The sequence below is a fragment of the Phacochoerus africanus genome, chromosome 13 (assembly GCF_016906955.1).
Source record: "Phacochoerus africanus isolate WHEZ1 chromosome 13, ROS_Pafr_v1, whole genome shotgun sequence".
Taxonomy (NCBI): domain Eukaryota; kingdom Metazoa; phylum Chordata; class Mammalia; order Artiodactyla; family Suidae; genus Phacochoerus; species Phacochoerus africanus.
In genome coordinates this window covers 3588761-3610678 of record NC_062556.1, presented here as the reverse complement: position 1 = coordinate 3610678, position 21918 = coordinate 3588761, and the positions used below count along the sequence as shown (strand labels likewise).

Genomic DNA, 21918 nt, shown 5'->3' with positions numbered 1-21918 from the left:
CAGTGGGTTAAGGATGCGGCACTGGCGAGAGCTGGGGTGCAGGTCACAAACACAGCTCAGCTCCTGCGTTGCTGTGGCTGTGATGTAAGCCAGCAGCTACAGCTCTGATTGGACCCCTAGTGTGGGAACTTCCATATGCCGCAGGTGCAGCCCTATAAAGACCAAAAAAAAAAAAAAAAAGTAACACCATATTGAAAATACTTAATATGAGCTTTTAGCATTTCCAGAAAGCTTTTACTGAGTCCAGTGCACGTTTTGCATCAGCAGATGATTCTATGAACAGACCCCAGTGGCTTCACCGTGACTATTAGCAAAGGAATGTTTACAGCACTGCCTTCTGGGTTAAGTTTCTCTGGCCAGTCTCCTCCCCCATCAGAAAAGTCGGGACATACATAAATGCGCCCAAACGTTTGCACATTTAAAATGCACTCAGCAACATGAAGAGCAACAAGAGCCCAGGAAAACGTATTTTCCATGTTCACACAAAACATACAGGCAGCCAGCCTCTAGCTCACTGTTGCTTGTTTTCAGGGGCTCTCAGAGCTGGTGAACTTTAAAGCACCCTGAAGCAGGTGTCAGTGACAGACCTCCTGGATCCTTTAAGGCTACAGGTGGAAAACACCCAAGATCAACACAGCACTGCACCTGCCTGAAAGCACTGACATTACCTCTGCTGACACACAAGTCCTGCCTCGTCTGGACACACGGAGAGAGGAAGGTGTGTGTTCAGGCAATCACGAGACACCGAGACGAGGTGCACTCCTGGTCTCCAAGGCAGCCAGGCCTCTTGATCCAGTGCCACCAGGCGAACCATGACATGGCCCGGCTTTGAAAGAAACCGGCAAAGCTCACATTGTGGGAGCAGAGGAACTGCTCTCGCATGGATTCCTTTCAGCAAATTCCAGCAGAGAGGACTGCTGAGGGGCTGACGTTTTAAGGGACAAGTTTCTTTTCTTTTTTTCTAGGGCCATACCTGTAGCCTATGGAGGTTCCCAGGCTAGGAGTCAAATCAGAGCTGTAGCTGCCGGCCTACACCACAGCCACAGCAACACCAGATCCTTAACCCACTGAGCAAGGCCAGGGATCGAACCTATGTCCTCACGGATACTAGTTGGATTCGCTGCCGCTGCGCCACAACGGGAACTTCTTACGGGACAAGTTTTAAAATTTCCCTGAAGGGCTCTTGACGTGACCTGGGCCAAGAGTGTGAGCACCCAGGGCTCCAGGCCGCTTCATGAAGACTGCAAACGCTCCTCTGGGTCGGGGAGCAGGAGAGACCAGAGATAATGTTCGAGGGATTACTTCCCAGTTACAGAGGGGCCCGCATTGCTGGAAAACAATTAAGTTATGAGCATGTCAACTACGAGTAATGCACAGACAAGAGGCAAGCAACCTGCCAAGTACTCTAACAGATTCAATTACGGTTGTTTTGGTCTACAGTGATTTTTTAAAAAAAAAATTTCTGTTAAAGAACAGTGGATTTACAATGGTGTGGTAACTTCTGCTGTACTGCAAAGTGATTCAGTTCTACATATACACTTTTTTCATCGTCTTTTCCACTGTGGTTTATCACAGGATATTAAATATAGCTCCCTATGCTACACAGGAGCTCCTTGTTTTTTATCTATTGTATATAAAATAGTTTGGGAGTTCCCGTCATGGTTCAGTGGTTACCAAAACCGACTAGGAACCATGAGGTTGCGGGTTCGATCCCCGGCCTTGCTCAGTAGGTTAGGGATCCGGCGTTGCCATGAGCTATGGTGTAGCTTGCAGACGCGGCTCGGATCCCGCATTGCTGTGGCTCTGGCGTAGGCCGGCAGCTACAGCTCCGATTCGACCCCTAGCCTGGGAACCTCCATATGCCGTGGGAGTGGCCCAAGAAAATGGCAAAAAAAAAAAAAAAATGGTTTGCATCTGCTAACCCCAAACTCTCTGTCCATCCCATTCCCTGCTCCTCCCCCTTGGCAACCACAAGTGTGCTATGTCTGTGCGTCTGTTTCTGTTTTATGGATAAGTTCATATCTCTCACATTTTATATTCCAAATATAAGTGATATCAGATGGTATTTGTCTTTGTCTTTGATTTACTTTGTTCAGTATGATCAGCTCTAGGTCCTTCCATGTTGTTGCAAATAGCAGTATTTCATTATTTTTCATGGCTGAGTAATATTTCAGCATGTACACACACACACACACACACACACACACCCCTTCTTTAATCCATTCATCTGTCCGCAGACATCTAGGCTGCTTCCATGGCTTGGCTACTGTGAATAGTGCTGCTATGAACAGCTTGGCTACTGCGAATAGTGCTGCTATGAACACAGCGGTACATGTATCTTTTTGAATTGCAGTTTTGTCCAGATACATGCCCAGGAGTGGGATTGCTGGACCGTATATTTAGTTTCCTGAGGAACCTCCATACTGGTTTCCACAGAGGTTGTACCAATTTGCATTCCCACCAACAGTGTAGGCGGGTCCCTTTTCTCCACACCCTCTCCAGCATTGGTTATTTGTAGACTTATTAGCAATGGCCATTCTGACCCATGTGAGCTGGTACCTCATTGAGGCTTTGAAGCGCATCTCCCTGATCATGAGCGACGCTCAGCATCTTCTCATGTGCCTGCTGGCCACCTTGCTCCGCAGTGATGATACCCAGTTGCAGAGCTTAGGATTACACTGCAGGAGATCTGGGTAAGCTAAAGCTGCCTCTAGATGCAGTAAGGGAGGACCAACCCCCAGAGGCTTCTGGCAGAGGATGGATTAGAAAACCACCATGGGGCAGATTCCTACTCTGGGAGGAAGCAGGGACTAGAACTACAGCCCCAAGCCCATAACCACACTTTAGTCATAAGGCTGTCACATGTTAAATACTTTACAGTAACGCTCCAGGCTCATTCCGTGGCTCGCTCCGTGGCTGGCACCATGCTACAGGCTTTCCAATATGATTTCACTTAATCCTCCCCAGTGTCGCAAGACATGTTTCTTTGAAAACTCCATCTTGTCCTTCCTTACTTTATCCCATCTTCCTGCTTGGAAAAACAGTCACAGTGCTGGTAAGTGACTTAAGCTTAAGAACTGTTATGTGCCTAGAGGTCAGAGCAAGAGCTTAACCTTTTACCACCTAAGTGGCTTTTTAAATAGTAAAAGAACTTATACAATAGTAAACAACCCTTTATCCTCCACCCATAGCCACTCCTCACTTGATCTCATCTCAAGAGCACAATAAAAGCAGTGTGGTTTCTTGAGGCAGGGCTCTTGGTCCCTGAGACCTTGAGTCCCCGGCTCCCACATTTACTTAAGATAAATGTCTCTGTGTCTTGCTTTATGTTAACTTTTTTTCCTTAAGTTCCACAGCACCCGTTCTTCAGCCCCATCCTGCTGAGCTGGCCCCAGCACCCCAGCCCTTGTGATGCATGTACATCCTTATCCTCATTTTATTGAGAAGGACACTGAGGCTGGAAGGGGTCAAGAGGCTTGTCCCGGCCTGCATGGCTTGAGCTGGAAGCAAAGCCCCCAGGGGGTCTGATTGGCAAGCCTCTGGCCATGGCCATGACGCGGCTGCCCTCAGCTGATGCAGTCATGGATGAAAAGCAGCTCCAGGACAGGTCTGTGGGCTCCCGGCCTTTCTCTCCACAGAAGGGGTCACCAGGCGGCTCAGCCACCCGCCATGCTTGGTGATGGCCATCGTCATCCCAGTCAAACTCTACTCAAGCCCCTCCCTGAGCTACAGTATCACCTGCATCCACTGACCTCTGGGCCCCTGCTTCTCAACCCCCTGGGGCTGGGTCTCCAGAACTCTTCAACTATGGGAAACCCTCTTCCTATGAAGGAATACTATGCAGCAATAAAAAAGAATAACAGAACGACATGGATGAATCCCAAATGCATCATGCTGAGTGGAGGAGCCAGCATCTGCAGACCACACAGTGAAGAGCTCCAAGCCGATGACATTCTAAGAAAAGGCCAAACTACAGCATCAGACAACAGGCCCGCTGTCACCAGGGACGGGTGTGGCAGAAGGGGCTGATGAAAAGGGGCCTGGAGGAGGTCTGGGGAGTGACACCATAACACTGTATCCGAATATATTTGTTAAGACTCACAGACGTGCACACTAAAAGGTGGTCATTCTGTGCCTGTCAATTCTCCCTTCCACGACAGGAGAATGGCATATTCCCTACCAAGAAACCCCTTCAAAGGGATAAAGGAAATCGACGAGCTGAGGTGAATGAGGGGCAAAGCTTCTAGTCAACAGCTCAAGTTACAAAAATGCAAGTTTCAAATAGAGAAGGGACCAACAAAAAGATGATCAAAGCAACAGGCAGCTTAGTTAAGGAGCAGTAACAGGCTTCATCTTGTAATCCCCGCACACAAGAGACCAACACTTCAATCACTATTCTTTTAAGGGCGGGCTCTGGAGGTCCTGGCAGTGTCTGATGGCACTAATCTACTCTGCCCCACCCCCAGCCCTCGGTTCCAAGGACCAGGCAAGAGGGCTTACCCATCACTCCTATTCTTGACTCTTCTCTCTACAGTCCACTTGCTCTGCCAGGACCTTGGAGCTAAGAAGGGAGGAGGCCTCTAAGCTCCCAGGACACCTGCTGGAAAACCAACACAGGGGCTCGAATGAGCTGTGTTGTCAGAAGGCCATGGAGATTAGCTACTGCTTAAGGGTACAGGCACTGGAGTTCCCACTGGGGCTCGGCAGGTTAAGAACCTGACTAGTACCCATGAGGATGCGGGTTTGATCCCTGGCCTTGCTCAGCGGGTTAAGGATCCAGTACTGCCATGAGCTGTGGTTGTAGGTCACAGATACAGCTCAGATTTGGAGTTGCTGTGGCTGTGGTGTAGGCTGGCAGCTGCAGCTCAGATTTGTCCCCCCCTGGCCTGGGAACTTCCATTCGCTATGGGTGTGGCCCTAAAAAGCAGGAAAAAAAAAAAAGTACAGGCACATTTATTGGAGGGGAGGTGAGCTTCCAGATGTAATACTTATTTCTGTTTGAGTATTTGTTTTTTATGGCTGCACCCACAGCATATGGAAGTTCCCAGGCCAGGGACTGAATCCAAGCTGTAACCTACACTGCAGCTGCAACACCACCAGATGCTTTAACCCAATGCATGGGGCCGGGGATTGAACTTGCACCTCCACAGTGACCTGAGATGCTGTAGCTGGATTCTTAACCCCTGCACCACAGCACGAACTCCATGATGTGATACTTATTAACAGGAGCTATTTTCACTACAAGTCAAAGCTAAAAAAAAGTCTCAAGTCCAAGCAAAAGAAAGAAGAATTGCATTATCATAAATACATTTTACTTGCTTATAAAAAGGTATTTTAAAACTATGAGCCACCCTACCATATGATCCAACTCTCTCGATCCTGTGCATGTATCAGGAAAAGATGAAAACTCTAATTCAAAAAGATCCTTGTACCCCAATGTTCACTGCAGCACTATTTACAATAGCCAAGACACAGAAGCAACCTAAATGTCCACTGGCACAGGAAAGGATCAAGAGGACGTGGTACATGTAATACAATGGAATACTACTCGGCCATAAAAAACAAAGAAACAATGCCATCTGCAGCAACATGGATGGACCTAGAGATTCTCATACTAAGTGAAGTCAGTCACACAGAGAAAGACAAATACCATATGATATCATTTATATGAAGCTAAAATAGGACACGATGAACTTATTTACAAAACAGAAACAGACTCACGGAGACAGAAAACAAAATTATGGTTCCCAAAGGGGAAAGGCAGGGGGAGGGACAAATGAGGAATTGGGGATTACCGCATACACACTACTGTACACACAGATAAAGAACAAGAACCTGCAGTACAGCACAGGAAACTATACGCCGTGTCTCGTAACAACTGATAATAGAAAAGAACGTGAAAAAGAACATGACGCATAATTTTCTGCCACCGGAGTCACGGATCAATTCCCTGTCTTCCTGTGACCTCCACCTTCATCTGCTGCAAAAGGTGCTTTTGCTGGTGTCACCTTCTCGCGCCTTCATCCTGTGCCTGACGCCACCATCCTGCTCTTGGACGTTCTAGCACTCTCATCGAAGGTCACAGAGAGCCACCTGCTCTGCATGATGCCCCCGGGTGTAGAGAGTTGGACACAGACAGGCAGGCGCCTCCAGGGCATCTGTGCCCAGACGCCGCCTCCAAATTCACCATGCACGTCAAAGGAAGTCTGATTTCAAGAGCTTTAAGAAACCTGGTCTCTCCTGGCAAGAGCCAGGGCAGGAGAAAATACAGGAGAGCAACACACATAGCATTAAAAGGCAGGAAAAACCAGTAGGGGAAAAAAAAAATCTAAGGTGTAAAATCAACCTCACGAGAGTGGAAATCCATTTGAGAGTTTCAACCGAAATCAAAGGCGATGTAAGCAGCCATATGTTTAAAGAACACAATCAGAATTATCCTTCGTGCTTCGCCAAAGATAAGATTAAACACCATGCCAAATGAATTTATTTCCTAACACCTGGAGGGTATACTTCTCTGTGTGAAATGAGCACCAGGAAAGGTTTAAGTTAGACCAGAAAGGCGTTTCCTAAAAGGCAAGAGAAATAATGCAACGTGCTACTTAAGTTATCTTCTCTTCTTAAAAACCCCGAATCTCAAAAGGCCCAGTAGATTCTTACGGGGGGCCTCTACCGAATTGTGCACAATAGATTATCTGGTTGTTGGTCCAGCCCAGAAAGTCACCACCGACTTGGGGCTCGGACCAAGCACCCGGGGCGGCGTATTCCCCTAAAGGAAGGTCTTTAGGAAGGAAGCTGGAACCCACAGCTTTACTGCAGGAGAGATGAACCGGACCCCTTGCTGGGTCTGGACTGTTTTTTTCACCGCAGCACCACATGCAGGGCAAGTGCAGGCATCTGGAGGAACGCACATGCGGGCCTTTCCAGGGTCACATGGGGCCCGTGAGTCCTTTGCAGCAATTTTGCTTTTGGACTTGTGCCCACCGCCCCCCACCCCCTTTTTTTATTCCAGGGAGGTTCAAACATTTTATGGAGTTAGAGACTCACTTTTTCAAACATCAATGCCTCAATACTTTTTTTTTTTTTTTTTAAGAAGGTTGGATCTCTGTAACCAGTCTTTTAGGCAAAGCAGCTGCAAAAACATCATTAAAAAAGCATATATTGTCACCCGTAAAAGGCAGTGAGTCTATTTTTGTAAAGTTCAGAGTGATCGGGTATCTGGCGGGGTGTCCCTCCAGACTGTGAGGCCTTCTCAGGATCTGCGGCTGCTCCTGCCCGTCACCCACCGCCTCGCCTTCTGCCAACAAACTCCCCGCTCCGAGGACAGGCAGCAACCAACTCGGCTTCGAGACGGTTCCCAAGCACCCACCCAACTCATTCCGCAGCCACCTTCCTACCGAAACGCCAAACCCCAGCAAAGTCACTTTTTCCCTGTTGTTCACGTGGCCACTAAATCCTGACATCACGGAGCTGGCAGACACAGAGGGTGGGGTGGGGAGGCAGGCGTGGCTCTCCCTGGCACACTGGCCTGACCCCGCACCTGATCACCTCCTCCTCCTCCAGGTCTCACCCCCCTTCACCCTGGAACCCAAGGCCCCCATTCTCCCCGGCTGTGAAGCACCACGTCTAACACATCTCATTGCAAACACCATCCTGGGAGTCAACACCCGGCAGGCAACTGCGTGCCAGGAGTTCTTTTCTGCATCTGCTCATGCCCTCTGGGAGCCAGGGCTCTGTCTTCTTGACCTGGATCCCACGACCCAAGAGCGCTCCAAGAGAGTGAAGATCACGGCACAAGGAAAGCCCCACCCAGAATGCTTCCATTTCCACTTAATTTCCATTTCCCAGCTGTCCAATGGGGCGTCATTCTTGAAATGGCTTTCCTTTCAACACATTAAAATTATGCTGGATAACTATCAGCACAAAACAGGAACCCCCCAGGAAACCACGGACTCTGCAGGTGGCCGTGCATTCAGAATGGCCTGGCACCAGGCCTGTGCTCAGAGCCATGTGACCTCGGCGCGCCCCTCGGGCTGTGCTGCACCCCTTCCCCCTTCCCCCGCCCCATACATGGGAAATTGGGCTACACGTGCCCCAGGTCCCCAGGTCTTAGCCTTCTGCCTGCCGATACCTGATGAAAGCTTTTACTAGAACACGAATGGGGTCCCATTTGATGACAAATCGGGACACTGCCGTTCGGTTGACCGTTACCTATTAACACGCTCACGTTAAGCTCATGGCTGCCAACACGACCCCTGAAATGATGCACCTAAAATCAGGAAACAGAACCACCTCTGACAGGGTGGATGCCGCCTGGGCCAGAAAAGGAAAGCTTAGCTATCAGGAATTTTATCTTTCACCATAAAGAGATTTCTTTTGTGTCCAGAATGAAATACTTTTTTTATTTTATTTTATTTTATTTTTTATGGCTGCACTCACAGCATATGGAAGTTTCCAGGCTGGGGAACCCACAGCGGTGGGACCTACAGCACAGCCGCCGCAACGCTGGTATTTAACCATGTGTTATAATCCGGAAGGGGGAAAAGTTACTGCATAGACTTCTGACGATGGAAAGCCTCGCTTCTCCGTTGATTCTAACAGTGAAAGCGACATCTACCCAAAGCGAGTGCGTCCTTCACTGTCTACACCGCAGTCTGGGTTACCACCAGGAAGTGGGCAGCAGCTTGGAAGGCAGACCAAATCCCCACCACCTGCACACTGACATCCCTGACTCGGGCTCCCCAGCAAGACGACGGTCGGACAGCAAATCAAACAGAGGAGGCCCGCGAGCAATTTAGGTAGAGCTATTTTCCAACAACCAGGACCAGAAAACAGGAGAGAAGAACAAAACTTCTCAGAGGTCCACTGGTTTAAAAAAAAATTAAAAATGTAAAATGGCTAAAAAGAATTTGCACGTTTCCAGAAAAAATAAATTCAAATACTTCCCCAGTGAGAATTTTTTGGACTAGAGTGGCGGTTTACATACGAACCATAATTCATGCTGCCGTTTTAGTTTGAGGACACAGAAAATGAAACTCTGGTAAATAAGCTATTTCTCATACCCCACGATATTCCGGAGGGCAGGCCTTTTGTTCGCCTGTGTGTTTTAGGATTCTCAAGGGCTGACAAATTCTAACTGGCTTTCCACAAAATTGCTTCGGTTTCATCTGGGCTCCAACCTGATATGGTTTAAATCTCTATTTCTCATCCAGTGATAGTATTTCCCATCCTCCAGGTTAATATGCACCCCATTCCCTGGGCCGTATCCCAGCTTAAGGACCCCAAGAAAACATGCACATTCTTATATGTGTTGCCAAAAATAAGCAGACACTCTAAACAGTATAAAATTCCGATTCTGTTCACACCAATATCTATGAGCCACGGTTATTCTCTGTACCAGGGACCATCCACACACAACTATCCTAACTTCCAAGCCTCCTCTCTACCTCAAAGACAATCTGGCCTATTTTCTTTTTTTATTATTACTACTCTTAAAGTACAGTGGACGTACCATGTTTCGTCAAGGTCTGTCCTACAACAAAGTGACCCAATCACACACATTTGGCCCAATTTCTTTATGTTACACCAAAGTTTACACGGCAGCCACATCCTAAGTTCTAGAAAAAAAGGTTCATCACAAGTGACTTTCCTATTATTTTTCGACTTGAATTTTATCATTGAAGTTTCGTCCATTCCAAAAAACCTTTTCTTGGGGCTTCACAGAGCCTGTAGGCAAACGCACACGTAGAAAATGCTCTGAATGCTGGTGCTGCCAGGCTTGAACATGCACTCTGTGCTCAGGATATTCTGAAGGACCAGTGGCTAGTTTGTTCCATGGTGTAGGAACCTTACAGAATCTAATTGACCCTTTTCCTTGAGAAATTTCCATGGAGTGGTCCTATCAGGACCCGAGATATTCGTAGGAGCCCTTCCTTCCCACTCCACCCCCACCCTTTTGAGTTCTAGGTAGATTCTTCCTGTTATCAAAAATCAAAGCATTTTTCCAAATCCGTCTTTCCTGACTGCTTCTAGGTTATCGTGGGAGATGGTTACATAAGGCCATGATTGACGCCCCAGGTTAAAAGTACAAAATTACATGCACGGTCTCTGCTGTCTGCTGGACATACTCATAGATACATTTTCTGAAATCACTTGACATGTCACTTGCCTATTCCAGAATGAAAAAGGCATCCCAACTTCTGACAGCTACAAAGCTCCTGTCTGGTTTGCAGGCCCCTCCTCTGGCCACTCCGGGATCCCTGTCTCTGTGCCTTTGCCAATCCATTCCTTTTCCTGCCCCAGCACAGACACACGCACGGAACGCTCCCTCCTCCGGCTGGCTAAGAGCAATCCCACCTGCCCGCAAGCATGCCAAGTCCTTCCTAGCCTAGCCCTCGGCAGGCTGCGCCCTCAGAGAAATAGGGCCACAAACTTAGCATTTAATTGGAGGGGTTTTTTGGCTACGCCTACAGCATGCGGAAGTTCCCGGGTCATGGATGGAACTCGTGCCATGGCAGCAACCCACAACATAGCAGTGAGAACACCAGATCCTTAATCAGTAGGCCACCAGGGAACTCCCTAATTGGTTTTAACATGAAACTACATGTCAAGTTTGTCTTTCAAAGCTTCAACGAGCTCCCCAAAGCACAGAGCATTTTCTGTTCCCTCAAGGTGATGAAACAGCCAACCTGCTTACGATCTTCTTCCTTTTTTTTTTTTTTTTTAAGATTTTTGCATTTTAGGAGTTCCCATCATGGCGCAGTGGTTAATGAATCCGACTAGGAGCCATGAGGTTGCGGGTTCCATCCCTGGCCTTGCTCAGTGGGTTAAGGATCCAGTGTTGCTGTGGCTGTGGTGTAGGCCGGCAGCTGTAGCTCCGATTCAACCCCTGGCCTGGGAACCTCCATATGCCGTGGGAGGGGCCCTAGAAAAGGCAAAAAGATTAAAAAAAAAAAGATTTTAGCATTTTAAAAAATTGTGACAATATACACATAAAGTTTATCATCTCACCTGTTTTTTTTTTTTTTTTTTTTAAGGGCCGGCAGCACATGGAAGTTCCCAGGCCATGGAATGTGGCAATGCCAGATCCTTAAGCCACAGAGCAAGGCCAAGTATCAAATGTGCATCCTCACAGATCCTTAACCCACTGAGCCACAAGGGAACTCCCTTTAACCATTTCTAAGTGCACAGTGGCATTAAATACATTCGCACTGTTGTGCCGCCCCCAGCCTCCATCCACAGAACTCTTTGTGACATTCTCGTTTGTCATCGTCTGTGGGAGGGAGACAGCAAATTGCCAGTAAATTTCTAATCATAAAAATCCAGTTTTAGGAGTTCTCGCTGTGGTGCAGCTGGTTAAGAATCCCGCTGCAGCAGCTTGGGTCAGTCCTCAGGCATAGGTTTGGACCCCAGCCCAGAGCAGAGGGTTGAGAAATCTTGACACAGGTCACAGCCGCATCTCAGACTCAATCCCTGGCCGGGAAACTTCATGTGCCATGGGTATGGCCATTAAGAAAAAGAAAAATCCAGTTTCAACTCATAGACCCGCACACCTAAGAAGGGTGTATCTCACTGTGTGTTAATTATACTTCAAAAACACGGATTAAAAACAAAACAGGAGGGATGCGGTGGGAGACGGAGCTGGTGATCAGGGCTAGACCACCAGGAGCATGAGGGGTGATGGGGATTTCATCAGAAGATGCAAGAACCCCTGAAGTCTGAAGAGAGCAGTGGAACTCATGCGCCCGCTCACGGCCAACATTTCGAGGCATCTCTGCTCCAGACCCTGTGCCAGGCATTGGAGTTGGTCAGGGTATGTTTCTAGACGGCAGAATGACCGAACCTAGGGGTCTTGGCTTCCATCCAGGTAACAAGCAGCAAGTTAAGGCGGCAGCAGAGGGGATGGTAAACGAGGGGTGAATCTATCTTTAGTTTTACCCATAACTGGGCCACCATGAAATCACTGATTCCATGGTTTTGTTCTTATTTTTTAATCACGTTAACCCACAGTTACTTTGGCTTGAATAAATTTTTATCACACAAGCAGAAAATAAGATCTGTCAGCAACAAAGAGCCTGTGGCACAGGTACCCGTACGTAAAGTGAGCACGTGTTCTGCCCAGGGCACTGTGGGCAAAATGTTCTAATGGAGCAACGTCATCCTGGTGGAATGGTCACGGCCTGCTTACAGGGAAGCTGACACTCCACAAGGCGTCGTGTGGGTGATTGTTTGTCAAGACAGGGATGGTCGAACAGGTGACAGAACCCCGCACAGCGAAAGGCCATGCAGTGGGTCACTACACAGGGAGGGAAATGATTTCAAAGCACACGGTAAGCAAAAGGGGAACTGCAGAAGTGCATCACAAACCATGGTGACAAGCATGTAAATACACTGATTTGTCCGTCTATGTAAACCTCTCTAGGAACACAGAGAGAGAAGTCAGGAAAGAATGCACATAGGGGCCAGGGCTGGGGGTGGAGGCTGAGACCCATATGGGGGTGAGAAACTGCCATGCACCTGTTCCCAAGAGAAAGCCCATTCCGTAGGTTAGTACACCAAGCGAGTGGGCTGCCTGATGTCGTAGGCTCTAGCTTTCCCATTCAATCTTTCTTGCTAATTAAAATCACGGAATGATCCTCATGATAACAGCCAAGACTATAGACGTGTGTATGCACACGCGGTATCTTTTTTAACTGGCAAACTGTTTTAAGCTTTTTTTCCCTTTTTTTAATATTATTTTCCATCAGGGTCTATCCCAGGAGACTGAATACAGTGCCCTGTGCTGTACAGCAGGACCTCATTGCTTCTCATTCTAAATGTAATAGTTTGCATCTACTAACCCCAATCTCCCCGTCCATCCCACTGCCTTCCCCTTGGCAACCAAAAGTCTGTTGTCTATGTCTGTGAGTCTGTTTCTGTCTTGTAGATAGGTCACGCCACGCACAAAAATAAACTCAAAATGGTTTAAAGACCTAAGCAGAAGACAAGACATCATAAAACTCCTAGAAGCGATCACAGGGGCAAAGCATTCTCTGGCGTAAACTGTACAAATGTTTTTTTAGGTCAGTCTCCCAAGGCAACAGAAATAAAAACAAAACAAACAATCAGGACCTAAACAAGCTTTGAAGCTTTTGCAGAGCAAAGGAAACCAGAAAGAAAGTGACAAGACAACCTACAGAATGGGAGAAAATAGTTTGCAAATGATGCAACTGACAAGGGCTTCATCTCCAAAATATACTCACCACTCAACAACAACAAACAACCCAATCGAAAAATGGGCAGAAGACCCAAACTGACATTTCTCCAAAGAAGACATACGGATGGCCAGGAAGAACATGAAAAAAATGCTCCACATCCCTGATTATTAGAGACATGCAAATCAAAACCACTCTGAGGGACCACCTCACACCAGTCAGAACGGCCATCATTTATACATTAACAAATTAACAAATGCTGGAGAGGGCGTGGAGAACAGAGAACGCTCCTATACCGTTGGTGGGAATGTGAACTGGTAGAACCACTATGGAGAACAGTATGGAGGTTCCTCAGAAAAGGAAACATAGCAAGACCACGTGATTAAGTTTGTATTTTCAGATGACTGAGGTGCCTCCATCAGGGGGTTAAGACGAGAACACATCAGCTCTTGCAAAGACTTTCTCCTTGAGTTACAGGAAAACGCTCGCAGTAAAGGAGGTGATATATTTAATTTATTCTCATGTAAGTAATGAGCTACAAGGTAACCCTGAGAATACAAAACCCTGGAAATGAGCAAATCGAATTACAATAAGCTTTGATCTTTCAGCCCCATACACACTACAAAGGCATGCTTGAAATTATACTCAAAGTCTACTGATGCCATGGAGGTTACCTGGCGAAGGCAGATGCCATCTGCGCTGGTGCTGTAACTGAGGGGGCTCCATCAAGGGTTTTGTTTCTTAGTTTGAAAAGGAATACCGCCCAGCAATGCTCATCAGAACATGGGGCAGGGAGCGGCGTGGGGAGGCAAGTTCTTGATTCGTTTGTTTTTAATTTTGTAGAGAATGTTTGAAAAGGTTGCTTACAGCAGACCGTTTAACTCCTGTGCTCGGCTGCAGTTGAAATCTCAAGTTAAGGAACTCACCCGGCACTTGCAGGGCCTCGTTCCAAACAGAGTTTTCCAGACAGACTGAAAGTGTGATCACCTCAGGCTCGGCCCAAAGGGAAAAGGCAAGATAGTAGGTGTCAATGACTGAGCAGGAAGCTCTGGGGAGCACAGGGGCTGGAGCTCCAAGGAGAAAGCTGTGATAAGAAGTCTAGACTTATCTGAAAGGTGCTGCTGGTCAGGAAAACCAGATTATGGAGAGCTTTTGTGACGCCAAGAACTGAAAAGGCATGTGAAACTTGGGATGTCACGTGAGGACGGGGCCTCGAGCTCCAGCGCAATTGCCCCTGACCCCAAGTGACATTTAGGAGTGACTCCTATCACAGATGCCAAAAGTGGCAGACGGAGTGGGGGAGGGGCTGCGGGGACAAACTTCTTTAAGCACCAAAAGGGAATTGTCAAAACATGGATGAGAAGCAGCTGGAAACCACCAAAGCCCCAGCAGGTTGCATGTGCAGGTTTTCACTCGCAGTGGGCGGAGGCATGGCCTCTCCTAGGTGTTCCCAGGTTTCAGCCCCACTTACCACGAGGGCAGCCTTGTGCAGTGAACAAGCTGCCCAACGTGGGAAAATGACTTGGGAGGAGTTTCCTTCCAGCGTGAATGACATGAACCTGTATGTCTGACCCGAATATTCGACGGGAAGGACTGGACCATGGGGTCAAGACACGTTTACACACAGTTACATCCGCAAACCACCTGTTCCATGGTCTCCTGTCAACAGCCGTTTCAAACACTCTTCACAAAATTAAAAACAAACAAATAAATACCATGCCTCCGCTTCTCGGGGCCCTGTGTTCCATGTAGTATTGCTGGGCGATACTCATTTTCAAACGAAGAAACAAAACCTCTGACTGAGCCCAGACAGAGCACTGACTCAGAGGGCATCAGCGTGGGCTCTTGAAGTATACTTCAAACATAGAAAAGATACTTTCATGCTACTGCGATGTGTTTCGAGCTGAGAGATCAAGGATCGTTATGATTTGATTCGCAACAGAAGTGGATCTCTGCCTTGGGGACGATTTCTACCAAGAGCTGGAAATCAGACACAAAACCACCCACAACAGGAGCAGCTATAAGTACCACATCCCATCGCCATGGCTTTTCTCGTTCCCCAGAGTGCCTGTCTGCTTCCTCTTTCCTAAACACATCTGGAGATGCCTTAGTCACGACAGCCACACCTTCGTGGCAGAGGTGTTCTTCAAAAGGAAGAAAGGGGGTGGCTGGTGTTCCCCCCGGGACCAAACGTGAAGCGCCTTTTCCACTCGCCCCTGCCCCCGACCTCCGCCCCGCTAGTCCCTCCAGCAAGCACATTCATCGCGCTTGTAACTGGATCAGCATCTTGAAAACCGGGCTGACAACTCAATGAGATCTTTTTCCTTCCATTCCTGGCTCACTTCCCATTCACTCCCACACCCTCCCCGCTGAAGTGGTCCCATCCAAACGTCCCAAAAGCAATCCAGGGGAGCTCAGGACACCTGCAGGTTCTAAGGGAAATCCAGCAAGAAATCCTCTCCTTCGAGAAAGGGGAAAACACACCTGCACAGGCAAATCGCACTGCCCACCAAGAAGGATGCCAACTTCTGCTGCCCAGGCTCTGGCCACCCCGGGGAGGAGGGTGGGTGTGACCGAGTTCTACGCGGCCAGGAAGGACAGGCAAGGGCGATGGCCTTCCCCTGTCTGTCTGTCCGTGTGTCGGGGGGAGGGAGGAGGGCGCACAGTGCAGAGAAGGCTGCCTCGCACTCCTGGCTTTTGCTCCAGAGAGCCCGGATCTGGAAGGGGTCCCCGAGGTTGGGTGCGTCCCACGTTTCAAGAGGTCATGGGGGCACCTCTTCCGTTTCATCGGCGTGACATCCTCCCTTGAAGCTACGGAGGGCGCCTGTGAGGCCGCCCTGCCCTCCAGGAAGCGTGGCGGCTGCTCACCTCGATGATGTAGAGAACCACGTTCTTGTAGAAGCAGTACAGGATGCACTTGGTCACGCGGTTGTAGCTCCAGGCGCCATGGACCAGCAGCAGCTTCTCCAGGAAGGAAAACTGGAAAAGGGAAGAGAGGGGGTCGGGTGAGCCCACGACTTACGAGGGAGAGTTCCCAGACCCCCCCGGGGGGAGGGAGGGCTCAGGCGGTGGAGGGGACCGATTCTGCAGAGAAGGCCGCAACGCCGGGCAACCACTCGCCTCAGGAGACGAAGTGCTGAGCTCTCTGCCTGGGGAGCGTGACGGAAATCGCCTCCTAAAGCAACATCATTGTTCTTTCCCCCAAACACCTGGCCGGACCTCGAATGGCTACTCTTGTGAGATTCTGTTCATGCAAGTGCTTTTTTGGGAATGCAAATTATTAAAAGAAGGTGACCAATCTGAACTGGAAGCAAAGGAAAGACCAGCGGGAACAGAGACGTCTATTCCATCATGGATTTCATGGTGACAGCAGGAGCAAGGGATGCTCGGGCACCAGTATCCTTGTAAAAAGAGGAATGTGCATATGTGTACACTACCTATTCCCACTGTCAGTCTGCAGGTAGAGACAACCACACTGCATGCATGCGTGCACACACACACACACACACATACACACAGCCTCCATGTCTGTCCCTACTTCCGTCCCCTTTTTCATCCTCCAACAAGCGCAGAGCCCTCCGGCTGGAGAACTAGCCACTTCTCCATCGACACAAAACACCAGCACGCAGCTGATGCTAAGCTGAAGACGCAACAGCCGCCCGTGCAGTCTGCAGCGTTCAGCAATCTTCCGCCAACATTCGGCAACATTTCAATTAAACACCTGAATCGCTGAGGCAGTGTGTCCTGCCTCCCCAGCCCCCCGCAGCCTGGCTCTGCCTTCTGTGTCCTGTTTCCCTAAGGTCCTCCAAGTGCGAACAGGAGCCAGAGGGAGGGAAACAGCTGTATATGGTGCCTCTGTCGGTGCGGGCTCTGGCGTGCACACACCGTTAGCGGCGCATCTGCTTAAATCCACGGGTCCTGTGATTCCAAGCGGCCTCGCGTGGCACTGATCCCAATCTTGATCCCCCCCTCGGGTGCCCTGAACTAGACCCTGAACTCCCGTGTGAGTCGCAGGGCAGGACGCAAATGCAAACGCCCTCACTGTCCCAGCAGAGGTGAGCAGGAGGTGCTGAGAACAGGCACAGTCGCCGGCAGCGCCTCCGCTAAGGTCAACTCCCTGTTCGTTCCTGATTCTGAAATGATATTAACGAACCTGTAGAAAGAGTGCCTGAAAAAAATGGTATTTAAAATTTTTTTTTTTTAAAGAGGAAGCCACACGACAGTGTGCGTCAGTACTCAGGACAGGGGGTGGGGGCCGAATCCCACACGAATCCGATGCGGGAAGGCGCACGGCACCTCCCTGGACTCTGAAAGTGGAGTGAGGCTCCAGCATGGCAGGAGGAGGTGCATGTGGAAAAATAAAACTCCCCATAAAGGCTCATCAAGGACTCCGAAGGGGAATGGGAGCCATAAAAGAACCAGGCAAACAAATCAAGAGGAAGTTTGCTTGACCGGGACCCCCGGCGCTCGAACTTCAATGGGTGCGGGGGGGACATCCAGTGGGGCCATCCGCCGGCGCAGCAGTGATGTGATCTCAGAAGGGAAAAGACGTCCTCAAATCAAAATGCTGTTTGCATGCGGTCGCTCCAGAAACAGCAGGGAGGGAGGGGTGCGGGGGTGGGGGTGGTCCCTCCCCGAGAGAGTGGGCTGCTGAGGGCTGGAGGTCAGCCCTAGATGGGCCACCAAGTCAGGGCACGGGCGCAGGCCCCAGGGGACGAGCCCAGGAGGGCAGAGGGGACATGCAGCCAGAGCTGCGCCTGCTTTCTAACTTCCCCGGGGACAGCACCCCCCCTGCCCCCCCGTGTCTTACTCTCCAGGGCGCTTTCTCAAAACCCCATCGCAAAGGGATCCACCCACACGCAAACACACAGATAAAGCACAGGCATTAACTTCAGCGCGAGAACTGTCTCACGTTATTAACTCCACCCCGAGGAATTCTTCCAACTGCAGCATTTCCTACGTAGTCATTAAGGCAGAGCAAGCGTGCTGGCCTGGCGGCAGGGGGCGGTTGGGAGAGGGGACACTGCCCTGAAATGATGGGTCTCTGTCCACGGGGAACAGGATGATGGACACAATGGGTGGCAGACACAGGGACCATCTGTCACCTTCTTTGGCAGAGCTGACTCTTCGGTGGGCCGGGCCAGAGAACCCGACACAGAGTTACCAAGCCCTGCTCCCCTCTCTGCTCCCCCCTGACTCTGATTTGCCTTTCATGTGAAGAGACCAATGGCTCCAGACCCCACATCCTACGAGCACGGTTTCCATAAAGCAGGTCATAGAATCCCCCTTCCCTAGACATTTGAACAAAAAAGACAGACAAATATTTGCCTGGAACTCCTAGGAAACCTCTAAAGATCCCTTCCAGCCGTATGATGCTATAACTCAAGTATTTAATAATGCTGGGGTGTATAACATCTACAGCTGCTGACAGACTGCAGGAAGCATGCGTCCCACAGGCCCTCGGCTGGTTGACTCGGGAAAGTAACGGAGCAGGTGTGCGGGGCTGGTCCCCGGGGTCACACGCGGGTCTGTTCTCTGACCCCGGGTGCTGGGACCGGCAGCGGCAGGTCACTCACTGTGCAGAGCCCCAGTTCCCGCACCTGTGAAATCAGAATTTCTTCTCCTACCTACATTAGCAATCATCCGGAGGAGCTGTTTGAAATCGACCAAGGAACAAGATTGATTTCATGTGCTTTTTGGAGCCATGAGGATTGTGCCGTGGCTGCCTGTGTCTGCAGAATCGCAAGCTGGGAGGGGATGTGAGCCCTCTGGGGGGCGGGGCCCCCAGGCTGGGAGGACTGGCCTGCAGCCCCCAGCTTGGGGCAAGCTCTTCTGCCTTTATATGCAGCCCCTGATTTCAGCCTGACGGGAGAAGTCATTCTTGCTTGTGTTCGTGTGATTAGCGTGTTCTGCGAGAGACTCGACACTGCAGGAACGCAAGGGAACTCCAGCAAAGGATCAGGCGTTTAATCCCAGCACACGGTGATGGAGACAGGAGGAAACGGTCTGTGTTCTCCACGTGGTCTGGGTTTTCTGGATCGTCTGGCACCTACGGGGCAGGTGGCTGGCTGTGTTCCTTCCCGTGGGGGCTGTCACAGAGGAGCACACATTTCTTGCACTCTCGGGGACAGGAACTCTGACGCATGTCAGCAGCCTCTAGCACAGTGCTCGGGCTAGAGAGGAATGGGATGGGCATGCTGACTGCCGGAGGCTGCGTGCTGCTGACTGCAAGGGATCCCCACTCATACCCGGGGCGCATGTCCCCGGCAGGTCTCCTAACAGCAGGGGTCCTGGGCATTCCCAGGCCCAGCCGAAGAGGACGGCAGCTCTGAATCACTGACTCCCTTGACCTTACATCCCTCATACAAGAGGTGGTTCCTGCACCTTCCGGAAAGGGAGATGCCAGCACAGGCGTTGTAGAAAACAGGTGCCCATGGGCACGGCCATCCTTGGGCTTGGGGTGGCACTGGAAAAGCCTCTGCAGCCAATGCAGAGTTGAGGGTGAGAGGTTATTGTCACAGGACCCCAACTGCCAAGAGCGACACCCTGCCTGGATGGCAGCAATCCCGGCCACCCCCAGAGCTGGAAAAGAAACCCACCCGGCAGGTCAGGGCTCCGTAACCACTCAAGTTCAAGACCATGGAGAAACCTCGTATATGTGGTTCCTTGCACACACAGCCTCCAAAGCCAGGGCTGGGCGGCCGGTCAAGACCAGCCAGGTCGTTACACCCAGGGGACTCTATCACTCTGCTGACCTGGGCGATGGCGTAGTCCGAGTTGTTGGTGGCCTGCATGCCCTCGTTCCCGCTGATCCCCACGCCCACGTGGGCCGTCTGGATCATGCCCACGTCGTTGGCCCCGTCCCCGATGGCCAGGGTGATGGCCTTCACCCGCTTCTTCACCACGTCCACTATCTCCGACTTCTGCAGAGGAGACACCCTGCAGGAGAAGAAAGAGGCGATGACGCGTGTCTTTCGCGAGGGACCAGCTGTAACTGACAGTCAGCTGCGTGGGAAGGGCAGTGGCCGGACACGTTCCAAATTCGGCACAGACAGTTTATGCTTATGGGCAAAGAGGCTTTCAGAAAACAGTAGCTTGTGGCTTTCAAGTATTTGCCAACTTCACAGATGAAATACACAACTCAAACCCAACTGCAAACGCAGCCCGTGTGAAATCGCTCTGTGCAGTGGGACCCATCCGTGCGGACTCTGCGTCCTGAATGATAAAGACCGCGAAGCCAGTTACAGAGGTCTCGGCACCCGTCATCCTGCTAAACCAGAAATCCAGCACAGACTCTCTTTTTGCTCTGCTGTACAGAATATATAACCCAGGGTTGGCAAGGGAATTTGCTATAAAACGTGCCTTCAGGGAAGGGGAAGAACATTGGCAGGGCCGGAGACCTGCCGAAGAAGAACTAGGGTGAGAAGGAAGCAGAAAGGCACCCCCCCCCCCCGCCCCACATCCACCCCAGAGACAGAGGCAGCATGTGAATGGTGGCCGAGGCAGGAGGGTTGGGAAGGCGGCACAGGGCAGGCAGTGTAGGAAAGCTATGCTGCAGAGAGGCTCGGCCCCGAAGGGGCAGGGAAGGCCAACTGGGCCTAAGGAGCCATGTCTCCCCAGGAAAACAAGAGGGTGGGCTGTCTGCCATAAGCCCACCCGAGGAAAAGAGCCGGGATCAATCTGTGGGGTCAGAGCACAGCAATAATCGTTATGATCAAGTATTTGTTTGGCCGGCAAGACCCAAGAGGAAACAACAGCTACTATCGCAGGAGTGACCTAGACTAAATTTTAACTTGGGAAGCTGATATTGGACTGGTGAAATTCACAGGGGAATCCGAGTCACTACCCTACATGACACACACACATACACACCACCAGAGACCTTGCTGGTTTCCTGGACACAGAATGTCTCACACACGTGTGGGCTGTGCTTATAAGCTAGAAGGTCAAGGGCGTTCTCGGCGGAACCTCTCCCCTGGCCTCCAACCCACAGAAATCCCTGTTTGCAACAAAAACCCCAACCCTAAAGGAAATGTGTCTGGTGAGAGACAGCAGGCTCAACTCAAAGACAGGGAGTCTGCCAGCCTTTGCTCAGGAATAAAGACCAACAAGTGGGAAAAACAGAATCTAAGGGCTGAAAGGGCTGGAGGAGCCACATCATATAATCTACTGTCTTTTTGATCATTTTCACGGACATTTTCAACAACGGGGATGAACCACCTCCTCGGGGCTGTTGCAGCCACTGAGAATTATTCTTACCTTTTTGTTGTTCCTTTCTTTCTTTCTTTCTTTTAGGGCCACACCTGTGGCATATGGAGGTTCCCAGGCTAGGGTTCGAATCACAGCTGCAGCTGCCGGCCTACACCACAGCCACATCAATACCAGATCTGAGCCACATCTGCAACCTATACCACAGCTCACAGCAACGCCAGATCCTTAACCCACGGAGTGAGGCCAGGGATCAAACCTGCGTCCTCATGGTTACTAGTTGGGTTCATAACCCTCTGAGCCATGATAGGACCTCCCTTTTGTTCATTTTTGAAAGTTTAATTGAAGTAGAGTGGATTTACAATGTTGTGATAATTTCTGCTGTACAACAAAGTGACTCAGTTATACAGGTACATGTAGCCATTCTTTTTCAGATTCTTTTTTTCACACAGCTTGTCAGAGCATACCGGGTAGAGCTCCCTGTCAAAATGATGCTTACTTTTTTGTTGTTAATAAGCAT

At 50.0% G+C, this 21918-nt stretch overlaps 1 protein-coding gene across 1 annotated transcript in view; it reads right to left on the bottom strand.

Annotated features, from left to right (window-relative positions):
• Window positions 1–21918, bottom strand: part of ATP8A2 (ATPase phospholipid transporting 8A2) — a 437578-nt gene that overhangs the window by 191524 nt on the left and 224136 nt on the right. Inside the window, exons 25-26 of the mRNA XM_047756120.1 lie at window positions 19946–20129; window positions 16059–16169 (exon numbers count right to left, since the gene is read on the bottom strand). Coding sequence (XP_047612076.1) covers window positions 16059–16169; window positions 19946–20129 — 295 coding nt within the window. The remainder of the gene's footprint in view (window positions 1–16058; window positions 16170–19945; window positions 20130–21918) is intronic.